Below are 19,204 nucleotides of genomic sequence, written 5' to 3' on the forward strand. Positions count from 1 at the left end.
TTGCATTCATTCCTTCAAGGTCTGCGTTTCTCAAGCCCCATATTTTCGTATTAGTACTCTTCCCACAGATCTTCATCAGCAATTCAAACCTGATGACATTATGATTACATCTTCAGTGTTTTTCTCCTCCAACCTTATTTATCAGGCCTGCATTATTTCCAAAGATAAGGTCTAGAATAACTTCAGAGCAGAGCTTGTTAACTGTTGCATGTGTGCGAACAGCCCACCATAAAGATAAAGATAAAGCCACTTTTCTACATCCTGGCATTATTCTCAACTTGTGCACTTGCTGTGCTGAAATTCCTTAGCAGAGACTGATCTGCTTTTAGACTTCTCTTTTCTGTAAGCATGTTTCCCTTTCTATCTTACTTCCTATCACCTTGTTCTTGCATAATTCAATGAAAAAAAATATGGCTCTCCTTTCTCCTTCCTGATTATATTCCCTTCAAATGGTTTCCTCCTGCCTCACCTCCTCCTTTATTTGTATCTCTCTCGCCACATTTCCACCAATGCAAATGGCAGATCCAGTTTTTTTACAAAAAGCTAAAGCAAAAGGGTCTCCTTAGTATTCTTGCCTCCACAGCTACTTCAAAATCCTCACAAACCTTTAATGTCATACCACTACTTGGATCGCCTAAACCAGTGGTCGGCAAACTCATTAGTCAACAGAGCAAAATATCAACAGTACAATGATTTAAATTTCTTTTGAGAGCCACATTTTTTAAACTTAAACTTCTAACGCCACTTCTTCAAAATAGACTCGCCCAGGCCGTGGTATTTTGTGGAAGAGCCACACTCAAGGGGCCAAAGAGCCGCATGTGGCTCACGAGCCACGGTTTGCCGACCACTGGCCTAAACCAGCGGTCGCCAACCAGTGGTTTGCACACCACTGGTGGTCCGTCAGGTCCGAAAGGTTGGCAACCTCTGGCCTAAACAATGCCATCCTATCTAATAAAAGGGTAATATGCAAATCAACTGTACAGCAAAACAACCAGTCACTATGACATGTACTGACCACCAGGGGACAGACGCTCAACGCAGGAGCTGCCCCCAGCCCACAGCCCTGGTCGCCCAATGGGGAATGGGGAACCTGGGGTGGGTGGTGGCGGATGTGAGCGGCACCAGGCCAAGACCCAAGCCCCGCCGGTCACCCCACACACAGAGGGCGACCGGTGGCAGAGGGTGAGTCCGGCAAGCAGGCGGAACGGCCAACCTCTTGGTCCCTTCCCCCAGCCAGCAGGCACCAATCACCTAATGGCAAATGGGGAACTGAATCGGGAACCTGGGGTAGGTGGTGATTGGGGCGGGGGTGGGGGGGAGGGCAGGGCTGGCTGCCGGGGAAGATGGCCCTGATCACAGGCCAGGCCTAGGGACCATACCAGTGCACGAATTTCGTGCGCTGGGCCTCTAGTGGATATATAATCTCCTGCTCAAGGTTTACTCTCAAAATAACATGTCCAGACTCCACAAAGCTGTTGCACATGTGGAAAGATGAATCTAGATCTTCACATTTCACTTTCCTGTTTTCACTTTCCTTATATCGCTATCTTTCTTTCCCATTCATTCTTATATTCCGAAATACTGTCTCAGGCTCTCCTAGATGCCAGGCACATAATAATCACAAGAAATAATGATAAGTAAGATTTAGTCCTTTGTCTCAGGGAGGTTCACAGTTTTGCAAAAAATCTAAAAATGTAGAACAACTGGTGGTAATACTATCTGACAATGCTCCTGGTATTTACAACTGTCCTCAGAGCACAACAGTATGAACAATTAATTATTCAGCTTTTAGAGGATCATGGAGAGATCTGACAGAGTTTAGAAATTTTATTAAAAGCTTTAAAAACTGTTAAGGGGAGGAGGGGGAAAAGCTATAACAGACAGAGAAAATAATAAATAACAAAGACAGAAATATCTGGAATATTTCCAAGTATCAATAATGACCATATGGAATAGAAGCAAAAACATCCTTTGGTCTGCTGTTCTTATTTTACCACAGGAGAGCACCTACCTCATAGAGTTGTTGTGAAGAGCAAATATAAACATACATAAATCCCCTAAGTCGCTGGCATATGGTAAATGCTCAAAAAATGTGAGCTGCTATTGTTTTATTCCAGATTACATTTTTAATATGTCATCTTTCTTTTTCCCCCTGGTTCATGGCTTGGTTTTGGATCATTGTGGCTGCTGAGTAAGTGATTTCCAGTTAAGTGACATTTTATTTGGATACACATCTAAAGGATGGAGGTGGCTGCTATAGCTTCCAGAGTAAAAGAATGAAGAGAGATGACAATCAAATAGAGCTGAGATGTGTACCATAAAAAACGTAGCTGAACCACATCTAATTGTTATTCTCAACTAATCAGACTCTTTTTACACCTTTTTTTTTTCAAGACAGAGTCCAGAGTTGACAAAACGAGTTCCTATCTAAGATTCATTGAACAATCCTACCAATATGGTAAGCTTTGGGATAAGTACAGAATGAAATACAGCTCAGTATCTTACATTTCCTAAAGCTACACCAAATGACTTTGAAAACTAAGGTTCTGAATAATGCCTTGTAAGCAGCCTTGGGCAAACTACGGCCAGCGGGCCGGATCTGGCTGTTCTATCCGGTTCTCTTGCTCTCCCCTCCGCTCCTTTACTTTGAATTTATATTAGTTCACACAAACACTCCATCCATGCTTTTGTTCCGGCCCTCCAGTCCAGTTTAAGAACCCATTGTGGCCCTCGAGTCAAAAAGTTTGCCCACCCCTGGTAGGGGGAAAAAAGATTCAATTATGTTCCTTCCTTATTGAGGTAAGATGGGGTAGGAAGGTATACTAATATTTTTTAGTAACTTGGAAAGTATTTAATTTATAGTTTATAATGTAGTCATAAATTACTTTATTTCAATTGATAATCAGATTAATGTATTTGCTCGCAGGGGTCCTCAAACTACGGCCTGCGGGCCACATGCGGCCCGCCGAGGACATTTATCCGGCCCGCCGGGTGCCGCTGCCTGTCCTGCTTAGCAGCTGACTTGTCCCGGGCCCGCAGTGCGCATAGGAATTTGTTCATAGTTTTTTTTTAAACTATAGTCCGGCCCTCCAACGGTCTGAGGGACAGTGAACTGGCCCCCTGTTTAAAAAGTTTGAGGACCCCTGGCTCAAGGTCACAAAATGTGCAACACGGAACAAGAGTGCAGGTCTTCGTACTCCAATGACCATGCTTCTCCCCCTAAGACATTTTAAAGATTCCTAAACAAGATTAAAGGAAAAGTAGGATACTAATCATTTATTTAACCAAAAATGCAAATACCCTGGTTAACTAAGTTTTTATACTTACAATGATGTGTGTAATACCAGATAACATAATATCTCTACTTTATCTCCAGAGAATTATTTTTGCAAAAATCGAAATGGCTATCAAAATTAGAAGATAAATTATGAATGTAAATGATAAACCTCCTTTCTTTTAAGATTTTGAAACTAAAATAATTCAAAAACAAAAGCAATAAAAAAAATTCCAGACACGACACAGTGTTACCAAGACTTGCCTTCTTGCTATAAATAACTTTACAACTGAACAGATTATATAAGGCAACTATTTTCAGGCACTGGAAAATTGGCAGCTTAAGATACATTCTAAGATAATCCAGATATATATTAGCAGTTTGAGGACTTAAAGGAAAACATAATCTCAATGAGTAAATAAATAGAAAAGTACAGCAGGGAAATGAAAATGATAATAAATAATCAAATGGATATTCTAAAACTAAAACATGTACAATAGCCCTGGCTCAGTTAGTTGGGCATCATCCCAGGTTCGATTCCCAGTCAGGACACATGCCCGGGTTGTGGGCATGATCTCCACTCTGGCAGCCAATCGATGTTCTGTTTTCACATCATTGTTTCTGTTTCTCCCTTCCCCTTTCTCTAAAAATTAATTTTAAAAATCTTTTTAAAAAATAAAATATGTACAATAGCATCCATTTCACTGGATGGGCTTAAAATTTGAGATAGAAAATAAAGGGAAATTAGAAAGTATTTTCAACTAAATAATTAAAAACTGAAGCAAAAAATTGGCTCTTTGAAAAGATCAATGAAAATGGCAGCCTCCTAGCAAGACTCATTTTCTACAAAAAACAAAACAAAACAGTAATAACAGCAATAATGACCAATCTATCATAATAAAAGTGTAATATGCTAATTAGAACAGATGTCCTTCCAGACAACTTTCCGGACGAAGCCGGGGCTGCGAGGGAAGCCCAGGTTCCAGGTGCCAGAGGGAAGCTGCTGCCAGCAGCCGGGGGAAGGAAGGCCTACTCTTGCACGAATTTCGTGCATCAGGCCTCTAGTATAGGAATAAAGGAGTATATATAACTACAGATCCTGTAGACATCAAACTAATAAAATAATTTTAGAAACAACTTTAAATCACTAAATTTATCAACTCAGTATATTTGTACAATGGAAAACTTCTAAGCAAACTCATACACAGAACAACACAGATACACCTCAACCCTATTATCTTTGATGGGGGGGTGGGGAGGACAAGCGCAAAAGTCCCTATGGTATTCTAAAACTAGCAGAGCTAATTTACAGTGGGTGATAAAATCAGATCAGAGCTTGCATGTGGGGCAGAAGGTGAGACAACCGGAATTCACTGTCAAAACTCATCACATTGGCCGAAACCGGTTTGGCTCAGTGGATAGAGCGTCGGCCTGCGGACTGAAGGGTCCCGGGTTCGATTCCGGTCAAGGGCATGTACCTTGGTTGCGGGCACATCCCCAGTGGGGAGTGTGCAGGAGGCAGCTGATCGATGCTTCTCTCTCATCGATGTTTCTAGCTCTCTGTCCCTCTCCCTTCCTCTCTGTAAAATATCAATAAAAAATATATTAAAAAAAAAAAAACTCATCACATTGTACATTTAAACACCTGAACTTTATTGAATATAAATTTACTTCAATAAAATTGATTTTTAAGAAAAAATTTAAAAATATCACAAATATGGGAAGCATTGTGAATTTAGTTCGATTTTTTTTAATTCTTCAAAATTTTAAAATTACTTCTTTTCTACTATATACCTTCTTAACATGGTAGGAAGCACAACTGTGGGCCAGGAAGTATGCTGGGTGCTTCCACATAGGCCACTTCACAAGGTTGTGTCTTTAATTCATGCCCAGATCTAGCACAGTGCCTTGAGAGACAGAAAAAACAATAAAGCTGGAACCAGAAGACCTGGGTTCAAATAATGACTATATGTGACCTCTTAGTTTCATGACTGTAGACAAGAGACTTAATTTTAAACTTCATCAATTAAAGGGATGATATGAAGATTAAGAAATACTACTTTAAAGTAGAAAGTAGACAACGGTTAAATGAAGGACATAAACAACAACATGGACAGGGAAAGAGTAGGCAGGAAGATACAGGGGAGAGCCTGTTTCCAATCAGGTATTTGTCTGTGGACGGGTAGAGGAAAGGGTGGAACAGAGGCGTCCAAGTGTGATGACTTAATACCATGTTCCTGTCATGAGCAGAAGGTGCAGTGATTAGGATAGGGTTGGCTGATGTCCCAGAATGAATATACTTTCATTATGTCCTGAATGACAGCATTCTGGGCTAGCCATCCCTTGTCCTGACAAGGAGCATGAAAAGGGAGGCTCCTTGTCCACTTAAGACTCCAAGGGTAGGTTCCTAAGAGTTGCAGACAGTCTTCTATTACTACACATCTTTTAAATGCCAACATGATTGATGACCACCCATTCGTTCTCATTCTTAGGTTTTCAGAGTTTCTGCTCTGAATGAGAAGAAATCTGGACACAGCAGCAGTGACGAGAACATCATTGATGCCTAGTAGGCTGACCTTCATTAGAGTTCCAGGGAACAATGTTAGTCTGATAGAGTATTCTAAACGTACATGAGTATAAAAATCTGGAGGGTGACTTCAAAGACACCCAGATTTAAGACCTAAAAAGTCTCGTATTGCCCTAACTGGTTTGGCTCAGTGGCTAGAGTGTCGGCCTGCGAACTGAAGGGTCCCAGGTTCGATTCCGGTCAAGGGTATGTACCTTGGTTGCGGGCACATCCCCAGTAGGGGGTGTGTAGGAAGCAGCTGATCGATGTTTCTCTCTCACCGATGTTTCTAACTCTCTATTCCTCTCCCTTCCTCTCTGTAAAAAATCAATAAAATATATTTTTTTAAAAAAGTCTCGTATCTTCACCCAAATATGTAGCCACTTGTAGGGTACCTAGAAATTCAATACTCAATCACAGAACAGTGCGACAAGTTATCTGATAGAGGTTTTAACAAAATGCAATGGGGGCACACAGAAGCAATAATGAACCAAGTGGTGGGGGAAGAAGCAGTACTGGGACCCATTCTCGAGAAGAGTGACACCTGTGCTGAATCCAAAGATGCTAAGAAGTTATTTGGGCAAAACGTATTTCAAGGCAAGGGGCACAGCACAAACAAAGACTCAAAAGGGTTGGACGGTGACATTCACCGAAAACTGCAAGCAATGCCACAGAACTGGAGCAGATGGTGTGAAGGGAGAATGGGGGGATGGCAGAGGCCCAGGCTGGGTCCTGGGAAGGACCACTTTAAAAATCAGGCTGGAGGAACTTACAGTTTACCTTGAAGACGAAGGCAAGTTACTGCAGGATTTTAAGCAAGGAGTACCACAATCAAACAGATCATTTCTAAGAAATCATTCTGGCAACAGTGTGGAGAACAGACTGGAAGGGGACGAACCTAGACATGGGAACACTGGTTAGGAGACTGCTGAGGAGACCCCTGTGGGAATGACAGTGGCCTACCACAGCAGCACTCAGAATGGAGGAGATGTAGTAGATACAAGAAAAAGGTCGAACTCCCAAGACTTATTCATGATTCATGTGAAGGTGAGAAAGAGAAGGAATCAAGCAGGTCTCAAGCTCAGACAGACAGGCCTCCTGTCCACACCAAAAGAAAGAATATGCCAACTTCTATTTGAAATGATCAAAAACAATGATTCGGCACTAAATTTCAGAAAAAAAGAATTAACACAAAAGCACAGGTTTCCTTAGACAGTATGGATACTCTATCCCCAAGAAAAATCAAACACTTAAATTCACAGAGAGGAATAAGCCAGAGTTAAAGAAATTCCTAACATGTTGATGAATGAATAATCCAAGAATAACGCAGTAGGCAATTCACTAACAAGAGCGCCATCTACTGCCATATCAGGATAGTGCAGCAATGAAAGGCCAACAAAGAGTGTAGAAGGAAGCCAAGTACTTGGACACTTCACCTGGTACATGTAGTCCCTAAATATCTGACACCCCCTCCCCGCCCCAAAATCCAAGTGGTTAGCACTTGTAGCTAACAGCCAAATGTTTTCACTTCCTTGTTTCACCTGAAAACATCAATTCAATTGATATGATCATTTGAATAGAATATGCTTACCTGCCATCATTGCTATCATGCTGGCTTTATAGACATTGGTGAGCGATCCAAGTTCTCCTGTTGCTAAGATGGTTTTGAGATGAGCCTTCCCACAGGCCTTGCGAAACTGCCGAATCTCATCATACAGGGCTGGGGGAGGAAATAATTGAGGCCGTTACAAAGCAGGCAAGTGATAACATGACTTGGCAGCCGTGGAGAGCTGGTAGAGCCCATCTCAGATGTAGGAAATATAAAACATTTGTCACTTTCTAAAAATCGCCCTAATTTCACATTGCCTGGAGCATTCTGTTGCAGTTCACATTCTGTTACAAGGAATGCTTAGTTTGCTACCATGAAACAGTTTCCAAGCCCTGGCCTGAGGTCCCGAGGCATGAAGACTAAAAAAATATCATGATAATGACATGCAAATGACAAATAATTTCTACCTCTTCCAGATGAAGGTTATTTATAAGGAAAAAGAAACTTACCGACCATACATACAGGGGTGTACTGCTTTGCAAACTAAAGGAAAAAGAAATCCTCGGGTCCCTATTAACTCTTCCATTCACACATAACAAGTTCTCTTGGAATATAAAGCAGGCCTTTCCTGAGCGCCCTGCTAACGACAATAAAGACATAACAGCTTGTCGCACTATCTGCCAGGATGTGTGACTCTATCTCTGATGAAAAAGTGTCGAGGTGGCCTTGGATGTATGCGTGCAGAACCAGCTGTGGAGGGATGTACAGATGCAGCCTTGAACCTATTAACCCCTAACCCCTAGAGCCACGTCTGGCTTTCTCAGGCTCCACACAGCACCCTGAAAACAGCTTGATCATATGCATATAAAGCTGTACACAACAAAATAAAGCCGAGAGGAAAAACAGTTCCTATTTAAAGTAACAGAATTTTAGTAAACAAAATCAGTAGGGTTAAGGATAAAATTTTTTGAAAAAAATTATTTTACAGTCTTTTGTCCTGACACCAGTGGATTTGGGCTCTCACCCTGCATCAGCTTGGCCATATTCATTTCCTGAATTTGAGCTATGGCAAATTATCAGGACTAAGGACAGGGCTTTTTCTTTCTTCTGTATGTGTGTTTCATAGGAAGTAGTTTTGTAAGCACACAGACTAAACTGAACAAGAAAGAAACATTCATAAGCATTTTTTAATACAACAATGAGAGCTCTGTGATTCATAGGTTTCCTAAAGTACATATAAAGTACTTAAACGTCAGCAAACTCAGTCAAATCCATGAAAGTTATAACAAGAGGCACAAAACTTGTCTTCCCAATCCTAGAAAACTTAACTTGAAGATAGAAAGTGAAAACTGGATACGAATAAAGTCAAATATTCTATCACAAGATGCTTGGTAAAGTTCAGTGTTTACTGCCACCAGACATGGTCTCAGAGGTTTTTCAAGAAAAGATTGAATATTTTCACAAATCCCTAAAAATCTGTAGTTTTGAGTACTAGAGATGATCTGAGATGCCACACCACCTACTGTACCCTGCCCATCCTTATTAAACTGTGATAAAATGATCACTCATACATCCAATCTGACAACATGGAGAATGGATGGTATAAACAGTACAAGATTATGTGATAATCTTTTAAGTCAGAGAATGAGTCACTGAATCTAAACAGAGAAAGTTGTTCTCGAAGAAGTAGTGACAAGGAAATCTCTTGATCTAAAAATTCAAGAATGCTAATCCAGAGTTAACTTGTAATCTAATCAGTGACTATTCTTCCACAATACAGTGTTGCCATCAAAAGCAAGCTGGAGAGTCACACAAACATGGATTTATTTTTTTTAACTTTTTTTTTAGAGAGAGAGGAAGAGAGAAATATCGATGCAAGATGAAACATCGACCAGTTGTCTCCTGCATGACCCCCACTGGGGATCGAGCACGAGATATGGGCATATGCCCTGACCGGAAATCAAACTGGTAACATTTCAGTGCATGAGCCATCACCAGCCAGGGATAGACAAATGTGGATTTAAAATCCAACTCCACCATATACTGTAGGACCCTGGGCAAGTTACTGCTCTTAGCCTCAATACCATCCTAAAAGCGTCAATAAGAACATTTATTTTATAGAGTTATTATGAGGATTAAAAGAGAATATATATGTAAAGTACTTTGCACATTGCCTGGCTTATTATAAGCACTCAGATCATGTATTCATTATTAAGCTCAGAATTCTAGTAAAATGAGTTTCCATTAAGTGTTGTGTGATGAAAGCCAGATCTTGTTTCTTGGCCTGATCCAACTCCTTGTACTGAACTAAAAGTTATCATATGGATTAGTGCTTACAATCAATGAGCCATCAGATAAGGCTTGAAAATATTTTATTACAGCATTTGTTAAACTGAACTTTGGCCTATATAACAAAGTTCTGGAAACACTGATCCTGATCATATTTATGTCATCCTTTTCCTAAAGAATATCACCTTTTGATATCCAGTGAATTTCTTCACCTACAGTTAAACTCAACCAGAAAACCCAAATGTATTTTATGACTCAATTATCAGCTACCTAGGAGTAATGCTCTTTAATCCATGATCCAAACAGAATGAAACAAAAATAATCACTTAGAACTTAACTGGATTTAGCTAGTATGCAACCAGTGTGTTCTTAGTCTTTACTTGTCAACTCCTCAAATCATTCTACTGACCGTTTCAACACATTAGGCCGGTCACGTTTTTCTGAGCAAATATATTAATTAATAAGCTCAACATTGGGAAAGTTGTTGCTTCTTTCTCTTACTATTCCGCCCAGAGTATACCAGCACAATTAAATAAAAAAGTATATCAAATCTGGCCTTTTAAAAATGTGGCCTGAAGGCCCACAGTCTGGCACACCCACTTCACACCACAGCTACCGCACACACTGACCGCAGGGGCTCCACAGCAGCCCCCCACCACCGATTCCAAAAATAACCTCCTGCCCCAGCTGGTATGGCTCAGTGAATAGAGCGTCAGCCTGCGGACTGAAGAGTCCTGGGTTTAATTCCAGTGAAGGGCACGTACCTCGGTTGCAGGTTCCCTGGCCCTGATCGGGGTGCATGCAGGAGGCAACCAATCGATGTGTCTCTCTCATATCAACGTTTCTCTCTGTCTCTCCCTCTCGCTTCCACTCTCTCTAAAAATCAATGGAAAAATATCCTCCAGTGGGGATTAACCAAAATAAATAAATAATATGTAAATATATAAATATATAAAAATAAAAAAATGTGGCCTGAGCCCTGGCTGGTTTGGCTCAGTGGATAGAACGTCCGCCTGTGGACTGAAGGTTCCCAGATTTGATTCCCGGTCAGGGCACATGCCCAGGTTGTGGGCTTGATCCAGTGTGGGACGTGCAAGAGGCAGTCAATCAATGATTCTCTCTCATCATTGATGTATCTATCTCTCTCCCTCCTTCTCCTTTCCTCTCTGAAATCAATAAAAATATGTTTAAAAAAATTTTTTAAAAAGTGGCCTGAGCACCTTAGCTGGTTTGGCTCCGTGGATAGAGCATCAGCCTGTGGACTGAAAGGTCCTGAGTTCAATTCTGGTCAAGGGCACATCCCCGGGTTGTGGGCTTGATCCCCAGTAGGCGGAGTGCAGGAGGCAGCTGATCAATGGTTCTCTCATCATTGATGTTTCTATCCCTCTCTCCCTCTCTCTTTCTCTCTGAAATCAATAAAAAATATATATTTTTAAGAAGAGTTTATAAATAAATAAATAAATAAATAATAAATACATGTGGGCTGGAGTATTTATAGTATTCAAGTGAATACTTCAACCTGGGCCTTTGAATTTCAATGAGTGATACAAAGATGAAAGAACAGTTAGAGACTTTTATTAGCCTTGCAGCATCAGCCATGGCAGCAGACGCAGGAGTCCAGCAGCCACCAGCCAGCACCATGTTACCGTATGGGTCTGTGGTGGCGGCAGCAGCAGTGGCCCTATGACCAAGCTCTTCCCGGGGCTCAGTCTGGCTGTATCCTCTGCTCCCCAGTCCTTCATGATCCTACTTGTTTTCCAAGCCTGGTTTTTCAGGCTTCCTACGGATGCAATGAGTTACTATATATCCTCCTAATAAAGCTCTTTAGCTTAACTTAATCAGAATTAGTTTTTGTTTGTTTCAACTCAGAAGTCCAGCATAACAAATATTTACTGAGAAAGGATGGTAAAGCAGACAATAGTGGGTGCCCTGGCTGCGTGGGCTCATATCCTACCTAATAAAAGAGTAATATGCAAATTTACCTTACCTCTGCTACACCCACAAGCCATGCCCACAAGCCACGCCTACAAGCCAATCAGGAGCGAATATGCAAATAAACCCAACCAAGATGGCTGTGGCCATAGAGTGCAGGAGGGAGGCTTGGGTTTCCCTGGCAATGGAGGAAGCCAAACTTTCTGCCTGCCCTTGCCGGCCCAGGCCTCCACTCCAGGCTACAAAGTTTCAATTATAGAAGATAAATAAATCCCAACAAAAATGGTGGCAGCCATGGAGCTGAAGAGAGCAGGAGGCTAGGGTTGCCCCCAGTGATGGAGGAAGCCAAGCTTCTGCAGCCCTAGCCTGCTTTGGCCTCCGCTTAAGGCTACAAAGTTTCAATTATAGAAGATAAATAAATCCCAGATACCAGGGCCTCTGCTTGGGTCGCCGGGGGCGTGGCCAGCCTGCAAACCACCACTGGCCCCTCGCCCAGGCTGCCCCACGCCCCAAGGCAACCCCCACCCTGATCCAGAATACCCTTCAGGGCAAACCAGCTGGCCCCCACCCGTGCACCAGACCTCTATCCTACCTAATAAAAGAGTAATATGAAAATTGACCATCACTCCAACACACAAGATGGCTGCTCCCATGTGGTCAAAGATCCTAACCCCATGTGGACACAAGATGGCCACCACAAGATGGCCAGCAGGGGAGGACAGTTGGGAGGGACCAGGCCTGCAAGGGAGGGCAGTTGGGGGCGATCAAGCCTGCAGGGGAGGGCAGGTAGGGGTGACCAGGCCGGCAGAGGAGGGAAGTTGGGGGTGACTGGGCCTGCAGGGAAGGGCAGTTGGGGGGAACCCAGGCCTTCAGGGGAGAGTAGTTGGGGGGTACCAGGCCTGCAGGGGAGGGCAGTTAGGGGTGACCAGGCGTGCAGGGGAGGGCAGTTAGAGCTGACCAGGTCTGCAGGGGAGGGCAGTTAGGGGTGACCAGGCCTGCAAGGGAGGGCAGTTAGGGGCAAACAGGCTGGCAGGGGAGCAGTTAGGCATCAATCAGGCTGGCAGGGGAGTGGTTAGGGGGTGATCAGGCTGGCAGGCAGAAGCGGTTAGGGGCAATCAGGAAGGCAGGCAGGCGAGCAGTTGGGAGCCAGCAGTGTCCTGTGATTTTATCAGCCCCTCTGTGCTCTGAACCTAACAAGCACTCAGCAGTAACAGTAACAGCACCACACTGCTGCCAGCAACAGGAAAACAAGTGGCTGCCATTCTTGGTGTTAACTATGTGACAAATACTGTCCTTTGCATTTTATATGTAGTAACCTGTCTGATGCAGTCCTGGACTGTGAGAGGGATGTCCGACTGCCCGTTTAGGTCCGATCCCATCGGGGTCCCAGATTGGAGTCGGTGCAGGCTGGGCTGAGGAACACGCCCCCCCCCCCCCGCACATATTTCGTGCACCGGGCCTCTAGTCCTAGCTATAAAACTAATTTGTTGCTTGATTTGGGCAAGTTACTTAATCTTTGTCTCAGTTTCCTCATCTATAAAATAAGGATAATAGAGGTACAAGCAACTCATGGAGTTATTTCAAGCATCAGACAGGTTACTATATATAAAATGCAAAGGACAGTATTTGTCACATAGTTAACACCAAGAATGGCAGCCACTTGTTTTCCTGTTGCTGGCAGCAGTGTGGTGCTGTTACTATTACTGCTGAGTGCTTGTTAGGTTCAGAGCACAGAGGGGCTGATAAAAGCAGAGGACACCATGACCTGTGTATTACTCAGGACCTGTGTATACACAACCTCTTTGGGGCACTGGAAGAGCAATCTGGAAACACATGTTTACTATATCACAGACAATTTTTTTAAAACTCAGAGCCCATGCTCCTTTGGATAGCACAGACTCCTGGGATAATAAGACAGTTGAGCTACTTACTAGATTTGTAAACTTGTAGGAATTACTCATTTTTTCTAAGCCTAATTACTCAGGAGCTGCAGTTTGCTCACATATTTTTGTGAAGATTAAATATAATAATACATGTGGCTAGAACAGCACCAGGCATATAGTAAGCATTTAATCATTCAATGCTAGTTTTCCGTATTTTTTCCTTATATACATACTTCCAGGAATTTCAAAAACTTTAAAAAACAAAATGAAGCAAGCCCTGCCCTAACACTTACGAAAGTATAATTAGAATTTATAGATCTCACATATAAGAAAAATAGACCACCCCACTCCAGCACAAGCCACAGAAACCAGGAGAAGCACTATCAGAGGTGTCTAGATAGTTCTGAGCACCTTGGCATCCCAATGATGGACACCTTGGAACCAGATAGACGATAAACGCAAATCCAATGACTTGATGGCTGAAATGTAACCCAGTCTATCTCAAATCAGAATGTCCTTTAACATACTCAACTGTCACTTTCAAGATAAACAAGCAAAACAATGCAAAAGCTAATGGGTGGCTTTTCTCTACATTAGCAGGAAAGGATAGCAGGATGTAGATTTACATAACTGCAACTGAACTATGTATGTAGAGAGAAATACAAGTGAAGTGATAAGTGCAAGAGATCCCCCTTCCAAAAAATTCTTCACGCAGAGTAGTTACTCAAAAGAATGAAAAATCCCCTACATTTCAAAGCATCTTCCTTTAAAAATTCTCAAATTGTTTTCCATGCGTCGAGGGACACACTTTACCAGTGTGGGTGGGGAATTCTGGAGAACCTGGAGAACAGCCTGAGTATACCAAACTGGGCGAGGGAGACAGCCCAAAGGAAAAAGAGATTGTTAGCTACAAGGAAATTGATCAAATAAGTAAATACACTGAGAATAATTGGAGCAAGATTTCTTAATGACAAGAAAGAGGGACATAAATATAGAAAGGGAGAAGTGAAAATAAAACATGTGATGTTGGCTTATAGTAAAAGTTGTCCGTGTGAACGCATGGATTCTGGAATAGATAGACAGATAGGCAAACGATAGATAGATAGATAGATAGATAGATAGATAGATAGATAGACAGACAGACAGACAGATGTGTTTATATGGGTGCATTGTGTATATGTGAATATTCACATATTTCCTAGAGCTGTCCTCTGAGAAGGCCTAGAAACAATAACATCCCTATACCATCTTCCATTGCATGGTCATAAATAATTTATTCAATAATTTTTCTATTATTGGCTATTTAAGGTTTCAGATCTTTTGCTCTTATAAACAAAATTTTAGTACCGTAAATATCCTTACTGTTAAATCTATGTATATATCATGACCTTATTCCCTAGAGTACTTATTAACTTTTCTGCTCACATATTCACATAATCATATTCATTGTTAAAATCTCAAACATTAAAAAAACTGAAAATTCCCCATTAAAAACAATTCTCGCACATACCAGAAAAATAATAATTTGGAAGGCTATTATAAAAGATGACTGACAAATGAAAATGGAATTCAAACACCACGACTACAAATTAGTTAGAATAATGCAAATTTTAACAAAACACATATGCCAGAGAAGTGGCTGGCACAGTGATGTCACATTAAAAACCTGATAATAAATGTTTTGACTTATAATGAGGTTTTCAGGAGTAGCGAGAGTGGGTGTACTAGAAACCCAGGCTATATTACATTGCAGATGCTTAATCAATACAGTGTCTCAACCAGCAGAAAGGGTTGTCTCCTGTCTGTCCCCCCTCATCCCTCCTACTACTGCCACACTGATGAGGAGAGATGAAGGTCACACCTGACCTTCTGCTCATCATTCCCAGATAAAAAAAACAGGTGAGGGTGGAGTGCTCACTGACAGGGATCAGAGAACTTAGCTGCACTGGGAAAGGTCTAATGCAGGGCCTTGTGGATCCAAGTTGTGAAGTGGGTCATCCTTCCTGCACCTGTCTTAAATTTTTTTTAATTTATTTTAAAGAGAGAGAGAGAGAGAAACATCAATTTGTTGTTCCATTTATTATGCACCCATTGGTTGCTTCTTGTATGTGCCCTGCCTGGGGATCGAACCCGCAACACTGGCATATTGAGATGACAATCTAACCAACTGAACTACCCAGCCAGGGCCATCCCGCACCTGTTTTAAAGAGCATTCAAAATAGGTGGAAATTGACTACCTTCTGCTCCCCGGGTCAGCAGGAACTTGCATCTATAGCATTTTATTTTCTCTATTTAAAATTATCTGTTCCTCTCCAGCTCCCACCTTAAAGGAAAATATATTCTTAATCTTCAGGCTGCTGACAGTGAGTTAAGTTTTCTGGAAAAGCACTGTTACAGACATAGAAAACTATGTTAGTAAAGCTTTCCTGTACAGAAATTATGATTTAAGGAAGAACCTAAGTGATTAAAGACTGTATTTCCTATCTAAAAGTCGTAAACTGAATTTCCTTTTATAGTTCGTGCTATTCAAAGGCACTTAAAAAATAATTGTTAACAAACATATCTAAGCAATTATTTTTTGAGTACCAGAAAGATGTTCAACATTGCACAAGAATGGCCTGAAAATAACTCTTATGATAATTATATGTACAGTAAAACACTTAATATAAAGTGTACAGCAACATTTAAACTAAAAAAGTCACAAAATGTTCAAAAACAGTTTTCTACCATCAAGGCATCTAATTAATCTTGTCTGAGTTAAACAGAGATGAGCTCAAACACCAGGCAGTAAAATAACCTACAGGAAATAAAGCACACATTTTGGTCAATAGTATTTGAAGTTTTGAGCATAAAAACAAAAACCATAAAAGCATACAGGTGCCAGAAGTATCTCTAGCATTTTCTGTTATAAACAACTCCCAAAACTGAGAAAGCACAGATTACAGCTGATGTGATTCTTCCCAAGAAAGTGTCCAGAGATGTAGAGATTGCTTTTCTCGTTGATATTATGATTAACAGCTCTACAAAACAAAGAAAAACACCAATTTCTCTTAAGGGATGTTCTTTCTACCATCCCTCTTGTGTAAAAATAAGTAAACAAGAAAAATAAATTGGTGCCCAGATTCAAGATCTTCAGGATCCACTAGCGTATGACACAATGACAGACACTGTAGCTTTGGCCCAAATATTTCATTCTCTCACCCTAAAACTTTTGATAGCCAGGAGGCACGTACTCCACAGACCAAGTTTAGAAGAGCAACTCGGGGCTGAGGAACTGAAGGGGGTGAAAGGCACATGAGGCTCTGGAAGCAGGAGACAAACAGTATTTCCAATTGCTACACTGAGCATACAATTCTGGGAAAATGTCACAGACAAGGTCCCCTTTGGTGTATTTCTGTTGGTGTTCCAGGGCCAAATGGGTTTCTGGACAACTAGGAAAGACAGCTCCAGGTCCGGGGCTCAAGGAACTAGAAGGTTGTTGAGCGAGGCAGAATCTGACAGCATTTCTATGTCCCTGGTAATATAGCAGGTAAGGATATGCAGCAGAGAGAGGTCATAAAAAGGTAAAAAATGAGCACCTCTGTATATTTACAGAGCATGGAATGCACTTAATTTTCAAAACCTGCTTGGCAAGATTTGAGATGAAGAATCCCTCTGGGATTCGTCAAAGAATGGTTTAAGGATGCACCTTAGATGTCAACTTCAATATTGTCATGAAAAAACACAGTATTGCAAGCGCTTGTCATGGGAATGATACCCACAGTCAATGAAACACCAAATATAAACTCACAGGCCATTAATGCTCTAAATGGCTGCGGAAATCCTTAAGTCTTATCCCCCCGCACTGGTAGCTTATTGAAATGCAGCAGAGAGAAGTGTTTGTCCAAAGTCTAGGTGTAAATAACAAAATTACAGAGACTGAAGCCCGAGCCCTTAGAGTTCCACTGCAGTGACTCACTACATGTGCGTGGCCACATACTATCCTCAGCGGGAGGAAGAGGGGGAAAGCGGAGAAAATGCAGTGGGCCAGGAGGGAGTCATCTGGGCTGAGCAACAGTATGATCAACTCACACACATTATCTCATTTAATCCCTATTATGACCCTGTGAGGTAGATGCCATTATTGCTACTTTATAAAAGGAACAGAAGGCACAGAGAAGGAACTTGCCCAAGAGAAAAGAGCTACTGATGGTAGTGCCTGGACTACAACCAAGGTCTGTCTAATGCAAAGACTCAGCTCTCAGTTCTTCTGTCTCCCAGCCCCACCTTCCCTTCCTGCTCCACAGGGTACACTTTCTGGGTCTGACTGAGTCCCATGATGCCTTGCCTACCGGGCTGGTCGGCTGGGTGCCCCCACCTCTACTACAGGCTAGCACAGCCCTCCCCACCCCACCACAAACTGGCGGTTGGGGATGCACAAGATTCTGTGAGTAGAAGTGCTGGGGCAAGTCATCTGAAAACGTCTGTCAAGCATGTGGGAGGTAACCAGTTGAAAACGTCTGTCCGTCATAAGGACACAGAGAACAGACTGATGGTTGCCCAAGGGAAGGAGGTGTGGGGGCTGGGTGAAAAAGGTGAAGGGATTAAGAACTACAAATTGGCAGTTTAAAAGAGTCATGGGGATATAAAGTAGGGAATATAGTCAATGATCTATATTGTAAAAGGCCTGTGGCCCTGACGCTGTAATGACCAAAGACCAGTGCAGGTGGGCAGGGCGCGAGTGGTGGGTGGGGCCGTGCGATTTTGCGCGCTGGGCTTCTAGTATTGTAATAACTGTGTATGGTGCCAGGTGGGTCCTAGAAATATCGGGGGGAACACTTTGTAAAGTATAGGATTGTCTAACCATTATGCTGACCACCTGAAACTAATACAAAATAATACTGAATGTAAACTGTAACTGAACAATAAAATTGAAAGTTCTAAAAAAAATAACAATGTCTGCCAGGTAACTCGGAGGACCAGCAATACGTCCCACACCCACGGCTGTTAAAACAACTGCCCCGAGCGAAGCCAGGTGGTGTACATCTCTGTGCCCAAGACAGAAAGGATCGAGGGAAGCACTGGCAGGGAAGGAACACCAACCATGTTTAAATATAAAGACATATGAAGTCAGAAAGCACAGCAATCTGGCCCATGAGCTGTGGTGTGGGGCAAGTCATCTCAGACATCTCTGCCCCTGAGAGAATCACTGTGCTCTAGTATAACACAACCATGGACACGACAGTGCTGAAATAAAACTGTGTTTAAAAGAAAGTGTTTAAGTTGGAGAGATGTACATTTTCTTTTTCTAAAATGTCTAGATTCTCTGCTTGGATCAAGATTCACCGATTTCTGAATGTCTGCTTATGTGAAAAGGATGGGTGAAAGGCAACAGAGTTTAGTGGGGAAACGGAACATGAGTTCAGGAGTCAGGCAAGACTCCGGCTCTGATATTTAGGAGGTTTGGAAGTCTTGGGCACAGGGAATGTAGCCTAAGTCAGTGAAGAGAGGAGAGCGTGTGTGCAGCATCGGAGGGAAGTCATAGAGCTGGCTAGGACAGAACCCAGGACCACCGACTCTCAGGGATGCCAGAGGAGGCAGAGAAGCTTGTCAACAAGATGCAGGAGAAACCAGAATCACGGAGGAAAACCTGAAGGACATACAGTCACCAAAACCATGGCAACAGAGTGTTTCCAGCATGTGCCACATGCTGCTGAACAGTAAAGCTAAGT

The 19,204-nt window shown here is 42.2% G+C and overlaps 1 protein-coding gene across 1 annotated transcript in view; it reads right to left on the reverse strand.

The window, feature by feature from the left end:
- Positions 1 to 19,204, reverse strand: part of DERA (deoxyribose-phosphate aldolase) — a 102,072-nt gene that overhangs the window by 43,821 nt on the left and 39,047 nt on the right. Inside the window, exon 6 of the mRNA XM_080660065.1 lies at positions 7,432 to 7,560. Within this exon, the coding sequence (XP_080516191.1) occupies positions 7,432 to 7,560 (129 nt within the window). The remainder of the gene's footprint in view (positions 1 to 7,431; positions 7,561 to 19,204) is intronic.

This window comes from Plecotus auritus, assembly GCF_963455305.1.
Source record: "Plecotus auritus genome assembly, chromosome: 3".
NCBI classification, from domain to species: domain Eukaryota; kingdom Metazoa; phylum Chordata; class Mammalia; order Chiroptera; family Vespertilionidae; genus Plecotus; species Plecotus auritus.